The sequence below is a fragment of the Triplophysa rosa genome, unplaced genomic scaffold (genome assembly GCF_024868665.1).
Source record: "Triplophysa rosa unplaced genomic scaffold, Trosa_1v2 scaffold272_ERROPOS173870+, whole genome shotgun sequence".
NCBI classification, from domain to species: Eukaryota; Metazoa; Chordata; class Actinopteri; order Cypriniformes; family Nemacheilidae; genus Triplophysa; species Triplophysa rosa.
The window spans coordinates 105,981-123,636 of record NW_026634288.1 but is presented as its reverse complement, the minus strand read 5'-3'; the positions used below and the strand labels follow the sequence as shown (position 1 = coordinate 123,636).

General features: G+C 46.0%; 1 protein-coding gene across 6 annotated transcripts in view; it reads right to left on the bottom strand.

The window, feature by feature from the left end:
* The window catches only part of LOC130550261 (neurexin-2-beta-like), a 64,980-nt gene extending 47,394 nt beyond the window's left edge, over nucleotides 1–17,586 (bottom strand). For 3 of the 6 annotated variants that reach the window (XM_057327681.1, XM_057327687.1, XM_057327685.1), the window contains exon 1: nucleotides 16,593–17,585. In XM_057327681.1, coding sequence (XP_057183664.1) covers nucleotides 16,593–16,911 — 319 coding nt within the window. In that variant the 5' untranslated portion in view covers nucleotides 16,912–17,585. Of the gene's footprint in view, nucleotides 1–16,592 lie in introns of all 6 variants that reach the window. The other 3 variants (XM_057327686.1, XM_057327684.1, XM_057327683.1) reach the window with 2 other exon arrangements.
* Nucleotides 17,587–17,656: the final 70 nt, after the last annotated feature.

Genomic DNA, 17,656 nt, shown 5'->3' with positions numbered 1-17,656 from the left:
CGAGGTTACAAAGTAACGAGAGTTCCCTTTCTGTCGGTCTCTCGACGTTGTGTCGAACCGACAGATGGGTTCCAATGGAAAACGCCTAACACTGTGCCCTGTCACAATCTCAACGAAGCGACGGTGACTGGCCTGGGCGTGTCAGCCGTGAGCGCTACCGCGAAATTGTAACCTACCAGGGGTAGGTAGGGGGTCCCAGAGCTTTTCTTGAAAGGTGGGAAGGCCCCTGCCTTCGGCCTCACAGGCGGCGGCCTTGTTTCTCTAACAGCGAGAAGCCGCCCGGTACCGTAAGGCCACTGGGTAAGGCTACTTCCTCAATGGGGGATGCGCTACAGAGACCACTTCCTACTGCAGGGAGGAGTTTAGTGGAGATACCACATGGTCTCACCGTTAGGGGAGAACTCATGGGAGGAAAGTGGGGGAGAACTCATGGGAAGAATGTGCGGACTGCAGGAGTAACCGCAAGGTGGGAGTCCACCTGGGGAGGTCATGGGTTGCCAAGGTGGGAACCATTCATGAGGTACATCAGACGGAACAGCCCACGGAGGGGGGGTTACCACGTCTGGAGCACTAGGTCCGGTTAGAGCTATGTGGAGATAACTCAACTGTTCCCCGGCCTAAGGGGGCAGGGCTGCTCTGCCCAGCCTGTCCCCTGGAAGGGTGCTTAGTGATGGATGGAATGCCTATTCTTTACCCGAGGGGAAAGAAGTGAGGCGGATCGCCACTGCTCCCCCCGAAGGGGGAAGGGCTTCCGCAGGCGTACGCCCAACGGCTGCCGGTCCTACCTGTTGCCCTGCAGGACGCGGGCTGACACCGGTTCAACGCGGAGGTTGTAGAACCTCGCGAAGGTATTGGGCAGTAGCCCAACCCGCAGCTCTGCAGATGTCTGCCAGAGAGGCGCCCTGAGCCAGTGCCCACGAGGAGGCGACACCCCGAGTGGAGTGCGCCTTAACTCCTAAGGGGCAGGGGCGATCTTGCGACCGGTATGCCAAGGATATGGCATCCACGATCCAGTGCGCCAGTCTCTGTTTGGAGACAGCTCTCCCCTTCTGCTGACCTCCAAAACAGACAAAGAGCTGCTCAGAGCTTCTGAAGCCCTGCGTGCGGTCCAAGTAGAGGCGCAGTGCGCGTACTGGACACAACACGGAGGGGTTGGGTCTTCCTCCCCGGTGGGGAGCGCCTGCAAGTTCACCACCTGGTCCCGGAAGGGAGTGGTGGGAACTTGGGCACGTAGCCGGGCCGTGGTCTCAGGATAACGTGAGAGTCTCCAGGCCCGAATTCTAGGCAACCCGAGGACACAGAGAATGCTGCAAGGGAAGTAGGTAAATCGTGGACAATTGTCCATTCATATAGATTGCCATCGGTCGACTAGGCAGACGAAGGGCTCGTATACCTGAATTGTACGCCAAATTCTCGCTCACTCTTATTATGATTGGGACTTTTTTCCCTTATCGGAGTTTAGGGGCCGTTTTTCCGAGAGGCATGTGAACGGACACCACAAGGGGTGGCAAAGTGCTGCGGGCTGGACCCTGCGCCACAAAGATGCCTACTCATCCCCTCACACCTTAATCTTCATCACCGCGATGCACGAGGAGCCTTTCGCTTCCCCCTGACCGCCTAACTCTGCCATAGTCTTCCTCACGTCCGCAGGGCCTAGAGTTGGTAGTTTGCTGCCCCTTGCTGCCTATCGTGGCGCGACATCCAAAAGAAGCCAAAACGTCTCGCTCGCCGCCCTTCTTTCTTTTTTCTCTCCCTCACCCGCCCCCTAGAGGAGCCGGGCGTCCTTCGTGACCTTGCTCGTTCGTGCTTAGGGGAGGTTTCTGTCAGAAAGAGTCGGATACCCGAGCCAACTGCGCGAGGGGGTTTGCGGGCCCATAGAGAACCACTAGAGGCAGGGAGATGTATGTAAAATAAGAAAAAATATTTAATTTCACTTCCCGACCAAGCCCTATCGGTATGCGTCGAGAGCCACGTGACGCAACTTTCTGTATTTCGGGCTCCTGGGGCCTCCGCGGCCGGTACGGGAGCCTCTGACACCTGCAACATATCCTATTTCTCTCATAGGTGGCTATCGTACAGAGACCCCCGAACGGCCCCGGGGACTCCGAATGACCCCGATTCAAATTCTGTAGCTGCTCGCTGCCCCCTCATTCGGTTCCCAAAGTTTGAAGACGGTACGGCCTCGTTATGTCCTATATTGCACGTTTTGGGGACGTTGTGGGCCGTTTATTTTTCTGGAATATTTTTTGTGATTTTTTTTCGAGCACTTTCCGAACACCGAGGGGTACGGGCTTCGAATATGTGATGCGAGAGGGTGTGACGAACTTGCATTCGAAGCCCCAAGGTTTTTCTACAAAAATAAAGCAGAATTTTGTTGAAAATGCTGTTCAGAGATGTATTTCTGTGAAAAGTGCATTTGTAAGCAAAATAAGCATTTTAATAGCCTGAAGTGTGCAATATACCAATATGGGGTGCTTCTAGGATACATAGCTGTAGGTTTGTCATACAAAAGCTGTTTACAGTCTTAAAAATTGACCTTTTACAGTCACATGGCCCATAGAGATCAATGCGAGGGAGAGAGACGTCTGAAAAATAATAAAAAATACTTAATTTCATAGCCCGACCTAGCCCTATCGGTATGTCGTCGAGAGCCACGTGACGCAACTTTCTGTTAGGTTTCGGGCTCCTGGGGCCTCCGCGGCCGGTACGGGAGCCTCTGACACCTGCAACATATCCTATTTCTCTCATAGGTGGCTATCGTACAGAGACCCCCGAACGGCCCCGGGGACTCCGAATGACCCCGATTCAAATTCTGTAGCTGCTCGCTGCCCCCTCATTCGGTTCCCAAAGTTTGAAGACGGTACGGCCTCGTTTATTGATGCGAGGGTGTGACGAACATTGCATTCGAAGCCCCAAGGTTTTTCTACAAAAATAAAGCAGAATTTTATTGAAAATGCTGGTCAGAGGTTTATTTCTGTGAAAAGTGCATTTGTATAACACGTGAGCATATTGACAGCCTGAAGTGTGCAATATACCAATATGGGATGCTTCTAGGATACATATCTGTAAGTTTGTAACAAGAAAATGGGTTTACAGTATGAAAAATTGACCGTTAACAGCATTGTCCACCGTTAGCCTACACTGCTACTGTCAAATAAGTTATGACTGGGACTTCCGGTGGTTAACAGGAAGTCCCAGTCGTAACTTATTTGACAGTCGGTCGGTAGGCTACTAATGTACAAGACACTTTTCACACAAGAAAAAGCACTAGAAAATGTTCCCTAGGTTCAAGTAAGCCACTCTCTCGGTATGTGAAACAGGGGCCAACAGACTACCAGACTATAAAGTTTGGGGCCCCTCGATCCCACTGCGGCCCAAAGGCTGCTGCCGACACTCTTAACCTATCCCATTCATTTTCATGAGCTCACGGTAGACCAATGGGACAGAAAGGTCTGATTGACCTGCAATTCACGTATATGCCTCGTCACGGGGCCCTGGGTCGTGTTCTGGAGTTCCGCGCCCCTCGGACCTCGTTGACCTCTCACTTTGCCCAAAAAGACACCAGCAGCCTACATATAGGTTGCGAATGTACGCTCTGGAATACAGGGGTCAAAAGGTCACAGGGTCTTAACACTCGCCACGGTATACCCTGGGGGTCTCCCAAGCCGGGATATCGATACCGTGGTTCTCGGTCACCTCGAATATCTTTTTCTTGAAAAAAGATTGATCCCTAATTTTGATCCTTTGCTCATTCAAGAGGGTCTTTCAGGCTATGAAATGAAGAAGCCTGCATGAGAGACTTTGCAAACCGCACTATAAATAGTTTCCCACGGTTCTAGACAGCCACCCTCACGGTATGTTAATCAAGGGCCTACAGACTACTAGAATCTAAAGTTTGGGCCCCTCGAGCACCCGGGGTCTGAACGGGAGCCGCCGACACTCTTAACTTATCCCATTCGTTTTCATAAGCTCTTGATGAACAATTAGGGTTGGGGTACAGAATGGTCTGATCGACCTGCAATTCACGTATATGTCTCGTCACGGGGCCCTGGGTCATGTTCTGGGGGTCTGCGCCCCTCGGACCTCGTTGACCTCTCACTTTGCCCAAAAAGACACCAGCTGCCTACATATAGGTTGCGGATGTACGCTCTAGAATACAGTGGTCAAGAGGTCGTAGGGTCTTAATACTCGGTACGGTATACCGTGGGGGTCTCCTAAGCCGGGATATCGAGTTCCGCGTCCGTAGACGCTTCCGGAGACAGATTTCCACCTGGAAAGCAACTGCCTCACGAGGCCTTCGCAGGCACAAGTCCCCATAGAGATCGTGAGGGTGGAGTCGCCACTCTCCGCGAGGTGACCACTGACGAGAGAGCCGGTCTGCTGTCTGGTTCAGGTCGCCCGGGATGTGTATGGCTCGCAGGGAGCTGATCACCTGCTGACTCCACAGGAGGAGGCATCGGGCGAGTCGTGTTAGCTGCCGTGAACGAACGCCACCCTGGTGGTTGATATACGCCACGGCAGCTGTGCTGTCCGACCGAACCAGCACGTGCCTGCCCTGCACGAAGGGTTGGAACCTCTTCAGTGCAAGTAGCACAGTCCACAACTCTAGGCAGTTGATATGCCAACACAGGCGGGGGCCCGTCCACCGCCCGACACTGCGTGTCCGTTGCACACAGCACCCCAGCCCTGAAAGGAGGCATCTGTCGTTACCACGACGTGTCTTGATACCTGCCCTAGGGGGACCCCCTCCCGTAGGAAGGCCATAGACGACCAAGGGGTCAGGGTGCGCCGGCAGAAAGGCGTGATGACCATACGCCTGCTGTCAGTGTGCCACGCTCTCCAAGGAACTCGACTCTGTAGCCAGTGTTGGAGCGGTCTCATGTGCATCAACCCGAGGGGGACCTCCCCCGCCAAGGATGCCATGTGCCCCAGGAGCCTCTGAAATTGTTTCAGGGTGACCGCTGGCTGCCTGAAGTGCTTCAGGCAGTGTAACACTGACCGGGCGCGCTCTGTAGTCAGTCTCGCTGTCATGGAGACGGAGTCGAGTTCCATACCGAGAAAGGAGATGCTCTGCGCGGGGGAGAGCTTGCTCTTTTCCCAGTTGACCTGTAGCCCCAACCGATCTAGGTGCCGGAGCACCAGGTCCCTGTGTGTACACAACAGATCTCGCGAGTGAGCCGAGATGAGCCAGTCGTCGAGATAGTTGAGTACCCGCACACCTTCTTCCCTGAGGGGAAGTAGGGCGGCCTCCACGACCTTCGTAAAGACTCTTGGAGACAGGGACAGACCGAAGGGGAGGACCCTGTACTGATATGCCCATCCCTCAAACCTGAACCGCAGGAACAGCCGATGTCGAGGGAGGATCGAAACATGAAAGTACGCGTCCTTCAGGTCGATTGCCATCGCGTAGCCGAGACGGATCGTCTTCCTCAGCCAGCCTGACAGTCTGGGAAGCTGAGACCAAGCTCCCAGAAACCGACACAGGGGGACTAGAGGTTTGATCTGCTTCATTGCCCCCGCGGAGGGTGGTTCGATGGCTAGCAGTACAGATTCCTTGCCGGGGAGGACCCCCGGGGAGGAGATCGGCTCTGCTGTTTTTCCTGCCTGGCGATTGTCCAGCTCAACGCACTGTCTGTCTGAGAGTGCTGAAGGCTGGTGTTTATACTCGACATTGCGCTTCGCCGTGACGCAACGTCGAGTTGCCGTCCACCGTCGACCAGAGGGTGGGAACGGCTGTGAAAACCCAGAGAGAGAGGAAACTCTTTTTGTGAGGAAGTGGGCGCTGGCCCCTTGGGGGGACCAGCTGATGGTAGGATGGGGCAGGAACCGTCCCTATCCGACCCAGCGATGGAGTGGCTGGGATCGGGCCCGGTGGTAGTCTCAATCTCCCTGGGGTCTCTCCGTCAGGGCCGCTTCTGCTTCCGCGATGGCTGCTGACGGGGAGGCGGTTTCCTCTTTGACGTCCTTTTCCGGGAGGCAGCCTGAGAAGGGGGCACTGGAGCCGGAACCGGAGTCAAAGAGGGCCGAGGCTGCTGGGAAGCAGACGCCGCTCGGGATCTCGAAGGCCTGACGGCGGCCGAGTCACGGCGGGGCAGGATATGTCTGATTGCCTCCGTCTGCTTCTTCACCGTCGAGAACTGCTGAGAGAAATCCTCAACGGTGTCACCAAACAGCCCTCCCTGCGAGATGGGGGCGTCGAGAAAGCGAACCTTCTCGGCGTCCCGCATCTGCGCAAGGTTGAGCCAGAGGTGCCTCTCTTGGACCACCATGGTGGACATCGCCCGACCCAAGGCCCGTGCCGTCACCTTAGTCGCCCGTAGAGCGAGATCGGTGGCGGTACGGAGTTCCTGCATAACCGTTGGGTCGGTCTTACCCTCGTGGAGCTCCTTCAACGCCTTGGCCTGGTGGACCTGCAGGATGGCCATGGCGTGGAGGGAGGAGGCGGCCTGACCCGCAGCCATGTAAGCCTTCGACACCAGCGATGCCGAAAACGTACACGCCTTGGATGGGAGTCTAGGCCGAGCCCTCCAGGTGGCCGCTGTCTGCGGGCACAGGTGCACCGCGACAGCACGCTCCACCTGGGGGATCTCGACATAGCCCCTGGCCGCCCCACCATCGAGGGAAGTAAGGGCGACTGAGCCTTTCTGATTGGAACGGGCTGTGAGGGGCGCGTTCCAAGTCTTACTCAGCTCCTCATGCACCTCCGGGAAGAACGGGACCGGAGCTGGGCGCGGCTTGGAGCCGCGCTCAGACCCCAGGTACCACGTATCCAACCGCGAGCGCTGGGGTAAAGGCGGTGCTGTGCACTGCAGCCCAATGCTCGCGGCGGCCCGGAAGAGCATGGTTGACATCTCAACGTCCGCCTCTTCCTGGGCTCGACCCCCCGGGGGAAGGAGCTCCGAGGAATCGTCGGGGTCGGATGCCAAGAGGTCGCCCTCCGATGCTGCGATCGACATCTCATCTTCGTCACGCACTCCCGAGTACGTGACGGAGGAACAAGACGGGGTAGAACCGCCTCTTAAGGAATGGTCAGACAAGCGTGACGGGGCGTGAACGGTCCGTGAGCCTGTGGCTGGCGGTCTAACGTTCACGGTGATCCCCATATCACCCCCGGTGTTAACGGAAACGGGCGGCAGGGCCGTAGTCACTGCCGTCACGGATCGGGTAACAGACGAGGTGGTGGCTTTACCCATAAAGAATACAGCCACCCGTGACCGCAACGTCTGGATAGGCATCCTCCCGCAGTGCGGGCAAGATGTATCCACGAAGGCTGCCTCAGCGTGCTGGAGACCCAAACACGTGAGACAGACATCGTGTCCATCCCCTTCCTCAATGAGTGCGTCGCACCCAAGAGAACAGCGGGACATGCCACGCTGGAGAAATTTGCTCTTTTAGAAAAAAAGTGCTCAGACACTTCTGGAACTGCCGAGACGCCCAGGGGAAAGTCGCTGCAGGAAGGGACCGTCCGCTGCACCACGTCGTAGATTCCAGCAGAATACCAGCGAAGAACTGGAAGATCAGCGAAGATCTGGAAGCTGCTCATCAGATGCGTAGGCTCTGAAGAACAAAAGGTGAATGAATGAGCACGCCGGCTTCCCTCTTATACCCGGACATCCGGGGAGGAGCCCGGCATGCAAATTTCATTCGCCAATTTTCATTGGCCTTTTCTAAATACTCAGAAGATGATAGGTTCTCAAGACAAACCCCATTCTGTCGGTTCGACACAACGTCGAGAGACCGACAGAAAGGGAACTAATATTAATAAATGAGTAATCATGTTTTGTGACACAATGGTTGCTAGTACGATAATGGTCAAAAAAATCACAGTTCAAAAATCAAAATATGCTTATTATAGACGGTTTCAAACAAATGTTACTGCGTGCTGGGCCAGATTAACAACACATGGGGTCCTGAGGCTATAGCAAACCCAAGAGCCCCTTCATTTCATTGACACTCCACAGCGTCTTCTGAAGTCTTTAATACATTTCATTTCTATTATTATTATATTTCATTTTCTAATTATTTTATTTTCTACTATTGTAATTTAATTTTACATTTAATACTTATATTTAATTTCTATTTAATATAAGCACAAGTTCTCACACTAAACTAAACTTTTCAGGCTATTAAAAAAACATTAACATTAATTACAGATATGAACTTCAAACAGACAGGTTTCCAAAATCAGCAAAAACATTTGCAATCATACCTCCTTAATGAGTATTTTACAATAAATACATTAAATAATCGTTAAAAAGTCCTCTTTCTCTCTGAGCAGAAAACCTTAATGACATCATTCAAATCCATGTGGCATACCAGGGACATCCGTGTTTAATGGCTCAGTCTTTCTCGTCTCACTGATGACCTCAAACGAGACTTAATAAAAGATCACTTTGAGAAGGAGCACTCTCCTGGTGCTTTTGATACCGATCAGATGTGCTGTCTGGTCTCCTGAAATTTCTTTCATCCTACCCGTCAGATTGTCCATCCAGGCATGTGCACATCAATGTTACCTCTTTTGTTATATGTGCTGTAAAATCAAACTACCTGTTTATTTCACACTGCTGTTTTCATCCGATTATCCGGTTATTTTCGTTGTTAAATCGTTCGACATATTTTTTATATGCTGGTAGGATAATCTGACAGGGTATTTACACTGTAAACTAATTCTATTTATACCATGGTCTGTTTGAATACTGGATTCTGATTGGCTGCAAGGTCCTAGCTAACACAGTACGTTTTGACAACGTCGCCAGTTCGTCTTCATTTGGTCACCGTGACATTACTTTGTGACCACGTTCTGACGACGTCTTGGCAACGTTCCATTTCTTAGAATTTTTGCTAACGTTCCAGAAACGTCCTAGCCACGTCCTCAAATAACGTTGTGAATTAATCCCATGGAGAACGTTGTAGCGACTTGATGTACTGGTCTTCAGATGACCTGGACACTGGTCATTTTTCCTTACGTTCCATAAACATCTGAGCCACGTCCTCAAATAACATCGTGAACTGATCCCATGGAGAACGTTGTAGCGACGTGATGTACTCGTCTTCAGATGACCTTGACACTGGTCATTTGATTAATGAATCTGGTCATTTCTGTTTATGATGTTATAGTATGGAAAATGTATGATCAGAGTAAAATCTGTTATAATGTCAAGACGAATGCTATTAATCTGACTTCTGACAGCTATTAAACTGGAGTTTAATTCGATACCACAATTACAACTATTTATTTTGTGCTAGCACGCGCCTTCTTTGTTCTGCAAAGAGCCACGCGCTCTCATCATTTATATTTGAGTGATTTTCGATCGATTTGGCGCGTTTAAATGAACTGACCCTGATGTTTGTGAGTGTGACTAAAGAAGCTTTTGATTGTTGTTTCTAAAATCGGACAACCTGCTAAACTTATGTGGTAAGATCATATAATATAATGTAAAGCCTAAACATAATGTTTATTCATCTCTGTCAATAAATATCTGCTTTAAATCCTCTATATTGTGTTGAAGTCTTTGATTATTTATGTCATGAACTACAGTATAAATAAAATATCTGATTGTGATGTACAGTGTTGTGTTGAGTTTTATAATACTGTGCTTTATACATATATGAATAGAGAATTATTTCAATTATGCATAAAATGGAATCTTTAACGCACCGATTAAATCACAAATTAATTTAATCCTCCATGTGAGGGATGATAATTGTTTAAATAAAAATAAAAAAGATTTTAACAACGTGACTGTTTGGTCGTTAGGACGTGCTCATCACGTCCCAGAAACTTTATTTGTTACTTCGTTGTGACGAATATGGTACGTTCCAGGTGTGTCTTCAGGAGGTCATCACCATATCCCAACAACGTCCAATGTTACGTCGTCAGGACGAATATGCGAATCACAAAGTTACGTCGCTGGAATGTTATTATGGTACGTCGTTGCAACAAATATGGTCCGGTCCAGGTACGTCGTCACAACGTAACTGTGTTAGTTGGGGTGTGCATTAAAAGCCTTTAACGCACAGGTAGCTCCAGTCAGTTTGATTACATTTGAAATTTAACTGACAAAATCACTGTAATTTTCACCTGTTTGAACTAAAATTTCACTGTAAACATCAATAAAAGATTTAACTTGCCAAATGACAATGGTATAAGCGGGATAATCCACAGCTAGCCGTGCGTTAAAGGGTTTCGCTTCGTGCCGGGTGGTTCTTGGCCTCCACGTCGTGCATTAAAACCCTTTAACGCACGGCAAGCTGTGGATTATCCCTTATGTGTTTATTTTAAACTGGTAGGACAATCTGACAGGCTATTTTGCATTGTAAAATCACCCTACCTGTTTATTTTGTCGCTGTGGTTTAGATCATACTCATTTTTAGTTAGGAATATCTGACAAGGTGGCAATATTTCACCATGCACCGGACGATTACTGTCGTCAAAGTAAAGATTCATAAAAGCCTTGCTTTCTCACTGGTTGGTTACAAGAAGAATATCATCCTGCTGCTGCTCACTCACCTTCACCATGTAAAGCACATTGATCTGAGACGGGGGGGGGGGGTGATGCTGGGAATTTCCACGAGCACTTGTCCGAAAGTGAACTTAAGTAGTTAGTTAGTTTTGGAATTTTAGCCTCACGTTTTTCCCTTTCAACGTTATTTCTCCTTTTTGCGCACCACTATCACTTTTATTTTGAACACCAGCGAGCTAAGCAGAATACTTCATATTCTCGACATGCAAAAGCATTACGCAAAGAGGCGTTTCCTGACACGATGGCGCAAACTGTGATTTTGATCGGACGATGAATTATATCAGTCAGGAACATTTTCCAATAGTTTCTTGTTATTTTATCATCAACCACCTATTGTAGATGAATTCAATCAATCACGTATGATGTAAGGACAGCTCACATTTCCTCCAGCCAATCAAGGGCCTCTTCTTTCCTCGGACCCTGGGGCTTCAGCCCATCTAGCCCTTATGTTAATCCAGCCCTGCTTTTGTGGCCTAAACTTAATTTATCTGGTACAGAAGAACAGATGATAACAAGCAACAGAAATAACAGTTAATTGACATTAGCTAGCAAGTTAAAAGTATGTCTAGTCAGTGTTGTGTGTGTGTGTGTGTGTGTGTGTGTGTGTTCAGTGTGTGTGTGTGGGAAGGGTAAACCCTACGGTATGGAGACAAAATGTCCCCACAAAGATGGCAATATCCAAAACCCTTGTCCTTGTGGGGACATTTTTTGGTCCCCATGAGGAAACAAGCTTATAAATCATACAGAATGAACTTTTGTGAAAATGTAAAAGAGCAGACAGTTGTGTGTGATTGTTAGGGTTAGGGAATATGATATACAGTTTGTACAGTATAAAAACCATTGTGTCTATGGAATGTCCCCATAAAACATGGAAACCCAACATGTGTGTGTGTGTGTGTGTGTGTGTGCGGCCTGAGGTGTTATTGGCAGTTGTGTTAGTTCACTTCATTTACAGCTCGAGCAGAGGCGTCTGAATGAGTGCCTTGAGAAAACAACATCAGTCTAACCCAACGACACCTGAAGGAGGGTTGCTATGGGTAACCAGGCCAAAAGTGTGTGTGTTTGAAACATGAGCTGGTGGATCAAAACTGTCTAATGAGAAGTTCGTATGACGTTACTGTATTCCCGGACAGTATAATCTACTCATCAAAAATAAGCAAACTGTACTCAAAACTGTGAAAAAGTTCATTTATCTTACAACTTTTAAGTGTGTTTAACCATTTTGATAATTTGAGTTCCAGGGACACAAAAATAATAAGTCACTTAACTAAAATATATATATATATCTTCCAATGATGTCAGAGTGATTCCCAGCATGCTTTGTGTGGACTGGATAATGGAAGTAAATCTTGAAATAAAGTGTTATTTTATGTATTTATATCAAAATGACAATGGGAGGAGGCTTATACGTGTTTAGTATTCTGTTCTATTCTGTTATTTAAAGAGTTTTGTGACATTAGTGATATTAATGAGGTAACCATTGTGCAGACGAGTAGAGCATTTGCTTAGGAGGAAAACAGACTCATGTCAAATTTGATCTAAAGGCATTACATTGATAATGCTACAGCTGTAATTGGCTGTTGTTCCTTCATGACAACTTTGATAAGTGAAACATTTTACAAGTAAATGTAAAATGAAGTTTATTCAAAATGAATTATTTCTAGTTTACTATACTTATGTGTTTAGTGTTCTTTACTCAAAAGAATTGAGTTATCAACTTAAAGCATTTGTGTAAACTTATTACCACAAGACTTTTGAGTTATCTTAACTTATCAGGGTTTACAGTGTAATAACAATGTCTTTCATCAACAAAACAAAACACACGCCTGTCTCTCTCTCTCTCATCAGTCATTATGATTGTGTGTGTGTGTTTTGCATCTTCTGCAAAGTGGCGTCTTCTACAAATGATGAATTCATGTAGAATGTGTCATTCATCAGCATTCATTACTGAATTAATTCTGTTCATCCAATAACAAATCGAATATACAAACACTGTGATGACAGAATGGTGTCATGCAGGCTTGGGAATTGAAAATCAATTTAAATTCTGGAATCAAAATCGAAAGGTTAGGAGATGGATGATATTTTCAATTCCTGTGGGAATATTTTTTCAGAAATGTGCATACCTTAACTTAAATCTCATAAAAGCCCTTATGAACATGAACCCTATTTTTACTAGTAATCATAGTTTAGCTATGGCATTTTTAGTAACGCACTGTAACCACACATACATTTACATTTACACATTTGGCAGACGCTTTTATCCAGAGCGACTTACATTGCACTGTACTATACATTTGTTCCTGAGTATGTGCCCTACACCATAGTTTCATTACAGTAACTACAGTTTAACCATGATTTTTGTGCTTCAACTATGGTAATAGAAATTGTAATAAATCCGACTGTTTGCTTCATTATGTGTTAGGGTAGGGTGACGTCACAGAGTGAGGCAGGAGCTGCGCAGAGACACGTTTTCTTCATACAGCACGAGATGGGCAGACACGTGTCTTCTTTATACTGTGATAAAGTCAGTTATAAAGTTCGTATTTGGTTACAAAGTGATTTGCAGCACAGAGCAGCGAGAGTCACAAAAAAGTGGTTTGTTGGAATCACGGTGTCGGCTCAACATCATCATGTCTGTCAGCCATCGGCGATGTACGATTGCATCATCTATTGGCCCAACCCTAGTATTTGTTATATCCACCAAACGGTGCTCATAAATACAGCCGCAGAAAACCCCCATTTCTGAGACCGTTTTTCTGTTTTTCAAATGGACTCTTTATAGCTATGATGATAGTAAATGATCGTTTTTGATTCAATCTGCAATTAGAAACAAGATTTTTATTTCATATTTGGAAGAACTAGTATTAGTAGTTTTATTTATTTGCTGAAAATAAAAACTGAAGAAACAGGTGAAAATAACCGAAAAGATGCTGTGTATATTTTCAGACCATGAATTTAAGAAAAAATTTTTTATGTGATAACCTGGATTTTTATGACAGTTTTCATGTGTCTTGTCATGCTGTCAGTCTTTCACACTGCTGTTGGATGACTTAATGACTCCTGAGGTTTTATTGAGTTGAAATTCAACAGACGCTGGACTAGAATGAGCAAATTACATCTAGAAATGATGATTACATGAACATTTGGAGTGGTCTCTTCATTCTTTCCCCGCGGCTGTATATTCATATTTTTCTGCAAACCAGTTAATTAGCATACAGGTTGATACCGAAACTGGTAATCGATAAGAATCAGCGATAACGATACCCAACTGTAATGTCATGCAGACAGAGCTTCAGTGCTCCTCCCAGCACACACACACAGTTTATAGAGTAATGGAGGTGGATGGATGATGAAATATGTCCTCTGGAGAAGCATGACTCCATGTGGAATTACATCACCTGATGTTACACAAACAAACACTCAAACGCTCAGAAGCTTCACTTCTATCATCACGTTTACACACAACTTTCATCTTCAGCCCTCAAAGCAGCTGTGAAGTCAATGACGTCGATGGTTCATCGTCAGTTCTCACACGTGAGGTCCAAAACATCTTCTAAGTCAAAGATCTTAAGAAGCCAGCGGTTGTGTGAATGTCAATGTGTGTTTAAACAGATGTGAACTCACACCAAGCACTTCTCAAGCTGGATTTATCTTTCTTTATTTCAGTCAAGTTGTTTTCTCGCTGTTGTTTTCCCGGAGGCACAAACCGAACGTTCACACACAACAGAGCTTTAGCTGTCAGCGAGTTTCACAGCACATTTCTGCATTCATTATGTAAATTCAAATATCTGAACAAACCAAGACGCATCGCATTATTCATGCAAAGACTCGAGGTGCCTCACAGAGTGTTCCCAAGCTGTTCTGAGACCCGTTTCCACTTACATCAAGAATCCAGAATCCAGTTAATAAAACACAACTCGTCTGTGTGTGAGGTGATCCAGCTACAGCACTTCTAACAAACACATCTGCAACTTCTGCTGCCAACAAAACATCAAGACTTCTCTAAGCTGGGAAAATACTAATACAGTACCATAGAGTACCAAAATCCAGCAGAGAGCTTACATCATTTCATTAGTTTAAGAGATGTGAACACTGAAGTGCATTTTAAAATCGTTTTAATATTGCATATCAACCCTATCTTTTGTAACATTATGTATTTATATATATATATATATATATATATATTGTATATATATATGTGTGTTGTATCTATTTTTTCAATTTGCTTATAAACTAGATTTTTTTAATGTGTTTTAAGGTGAATTGCAATTATTGTTGACTAGCCAACAATGAAAACTAGCCTTCATGGCTAATTTAGGTACATTTACACATGTGGATGTTTATTCATCTACACTGTCCCTTCTGAATTAAACAAGTAAATAGTAAATGAATTGAGTTCAGTGTTGTTTGATTATCAACATGCTTGAAAATCTCTTTTTTGTGTTCTGAAGAAGAAAGATTAACATGACATGAGGATGAATTTTGGCTGAACGTTTCCTTTCAATACTTCTCTCTCAAATAGTTTTTTTAAATGATACCTCTAGGCATTTTTATTTCAGTTTTAATTTTTCTCTTAGTTTGAAATAAATCTTTTGTGTTATTTTCCCAGTCTATGGAGTTTATCAGATTAACATTACACAAGCAAGCTCTCAACTGGATAAAATCATACCTTTCCAGTAGAAAGCAATGTGTTCGTATTAATGATTCAAAGTCCCCATTCTGTGAATGTCCAGTAGGGGTCCCCCAAGGCTCCATACTTGGTCCAATCCTGTTTACATTGTATATAAACGATGTGCCAGAGGCATGTAAAAATGTTGATGTTCAGATGTATGCAGATGATGCTGTAATCTTTACATATGCTAAGAACTACCAAGAGATAGCGTCCACACTTACAGTACATCTGCACTGGCTCACATTGATGACTGGCTTACTATCTAAACACCAAAAAAACAGTCTGTATGGTGTTTACCAAACGAAATATGAAGGTGTCACATTCTAATGTGTTCCCGAGAGGACAGGAGCTTGATATTGTCAATGATTTCAAGTATCTAGGAGTCACATATGACTCCACCCTAACATTCAAATGTCATGTAAAAAAGGTGGCAAATAAAGTTAAATTCAAATTACAGAATTTTAACCAAGTTAGACCGTTTCTTGACACCAAAGCTGCCAAGTTGTTCTTATATACTATGATCTTTTCACATATCGAGTATTGTTTTATAAATTGGTCATTAACTAGCACAACTACTCTTAAAAGTATTGAATCTCTATTTACTGTAAGAAAGCCATAAAAACTTTTGATAAAAAGGCGTTGTCATTCCACCATTGCGATATCTTAGAGAGACATCAATTTTAAGCTTTGACAATTTCAAACGTCTCAAGTATGCTTGTTTGGTATATAAAGTGTTACATAATCTTGCCCCCCTCCGCTATATGGCTTTTTCCAAAGACTTGAAAGCGGAGGTAGTACACGGGCCTCTGTAAACGGGGACTGTGTGATACCATTTAGGCGTACCACTTTTGGACAAAATGCATTGCCAATAATAGGCGGTAAAATCTGGAACAGTTTGCCCCCCCAATAAGAGAGTGTCCTACATTCAACACCTTTAAAACTCACTTAAAACAGTGGCTTCTAGAAAACCAGAGATGCATTCATTACACAATGTCTTTTCCATCATGTATTTGTGTTTCTTTGGTTGTTTGTTGTCAATGCACATTATATGTACCTTTTCATTTCTAGTGAATGAATGTTGTATTATTGTTGGCTGTCTTTATGTTAGTTTTATGTTACCTGCCTAGGGACTGCAGATGAAAAGTAGTTCTTGTTACTAAATCTGGCATATTTACATGGTGTATTCTTATATAACAACGTTCATGAATATGCATGGTCCCTATTAAATAAATCAATAATTCAATCAATAACTACAGATTGTCAGTGAGATCTTGACTTCAAACAGATTCATACAGCGGATGATGTCGACAACTAGAGAAACAAGTGAAGCTATCACAAGGCAGAGCAAGGAGTGTGTGTAGATGAAGTCTGAACAGCATCATCCGGACTCTTACCGTGACTCCCGCGCGTGAGGAAGGGCATGCGGTTAATGGCGATGGGCACTGTGCCATGTTTGTTGTGGAAATGATGAACGTGATGTGTTGTGCTGAGACTGGATGAGACTCGAGCAGAAACCGCCGGACCCGGAGAGACCAGCAGCGCCAGCGAGAGAATCCACCGCCATACACCCGACACGTTGGGCCAAATGACCCGGGCCGGAGCGGGCGGGTACACCGCTGACCCGCTCCACACAAACAATGCCCTGAGGGCAGAGGAGAAAGGGGGCGGGACTTCCATGCCACGCCTCCTCACATGACAAAAACAGCAAAACATATCAAACAGAAGCGGTACCCATGACTCCCACAGATTCCCTCCTCGACCAGAGAAAGATGTGGATTATTTATAATCCCGAAAAACTGTAAACACTCAAAAACCTGGAGTACAAAAACATAATCAAAGAGGTAAAAAAATCCAACTCCAATGGCAGCCAAACACAAGCTTCAATCCCCAACTCCAAAAAACCATCCCATCAATTTAAACAGTGAATATTAGAAAAAGATCTTCTGGATCTGATGGGCTGACACGATCATCCATCTAAAGTCCAGAAGACTGGTTTGAAGAGAAACACAAACGCCATCCTGTGACAGACGAGTGCTGCTGATGGACCTCCAGAAGAGATGAACCGGCGGAGAAAAGAGATGAACGAGTCAGAAAACAACAAAACACAGCCATGAGATCCAACTCAAGACAGACATCCAGATCTGGCGTTCATCTGATCTCGCTCTGATTCCTGACGCAGAGATCCTCTTTTCACATCCGATCCTCGTCTCTGTATTCAGCAGTGTTCCGAGCAGAAAATCTCATGCTAATGAAAGCAGACGCTGCAGCATCATCTGCCAGAACCCCCGTCTATCTCTTAGTGACGGTAACCGCGGCGGCAACACGAGGGAGAGAGAGAGAAATCGAGAGACGGGTAGGAGACGCTACGCTCGTGTGAAAGCCCGAGATCACCGGGGAAAGAACGAGACACAGCTGCAGAGAAAGAGAGATGGAGGCGGTGGGAGGGAGTTAGAGCGAG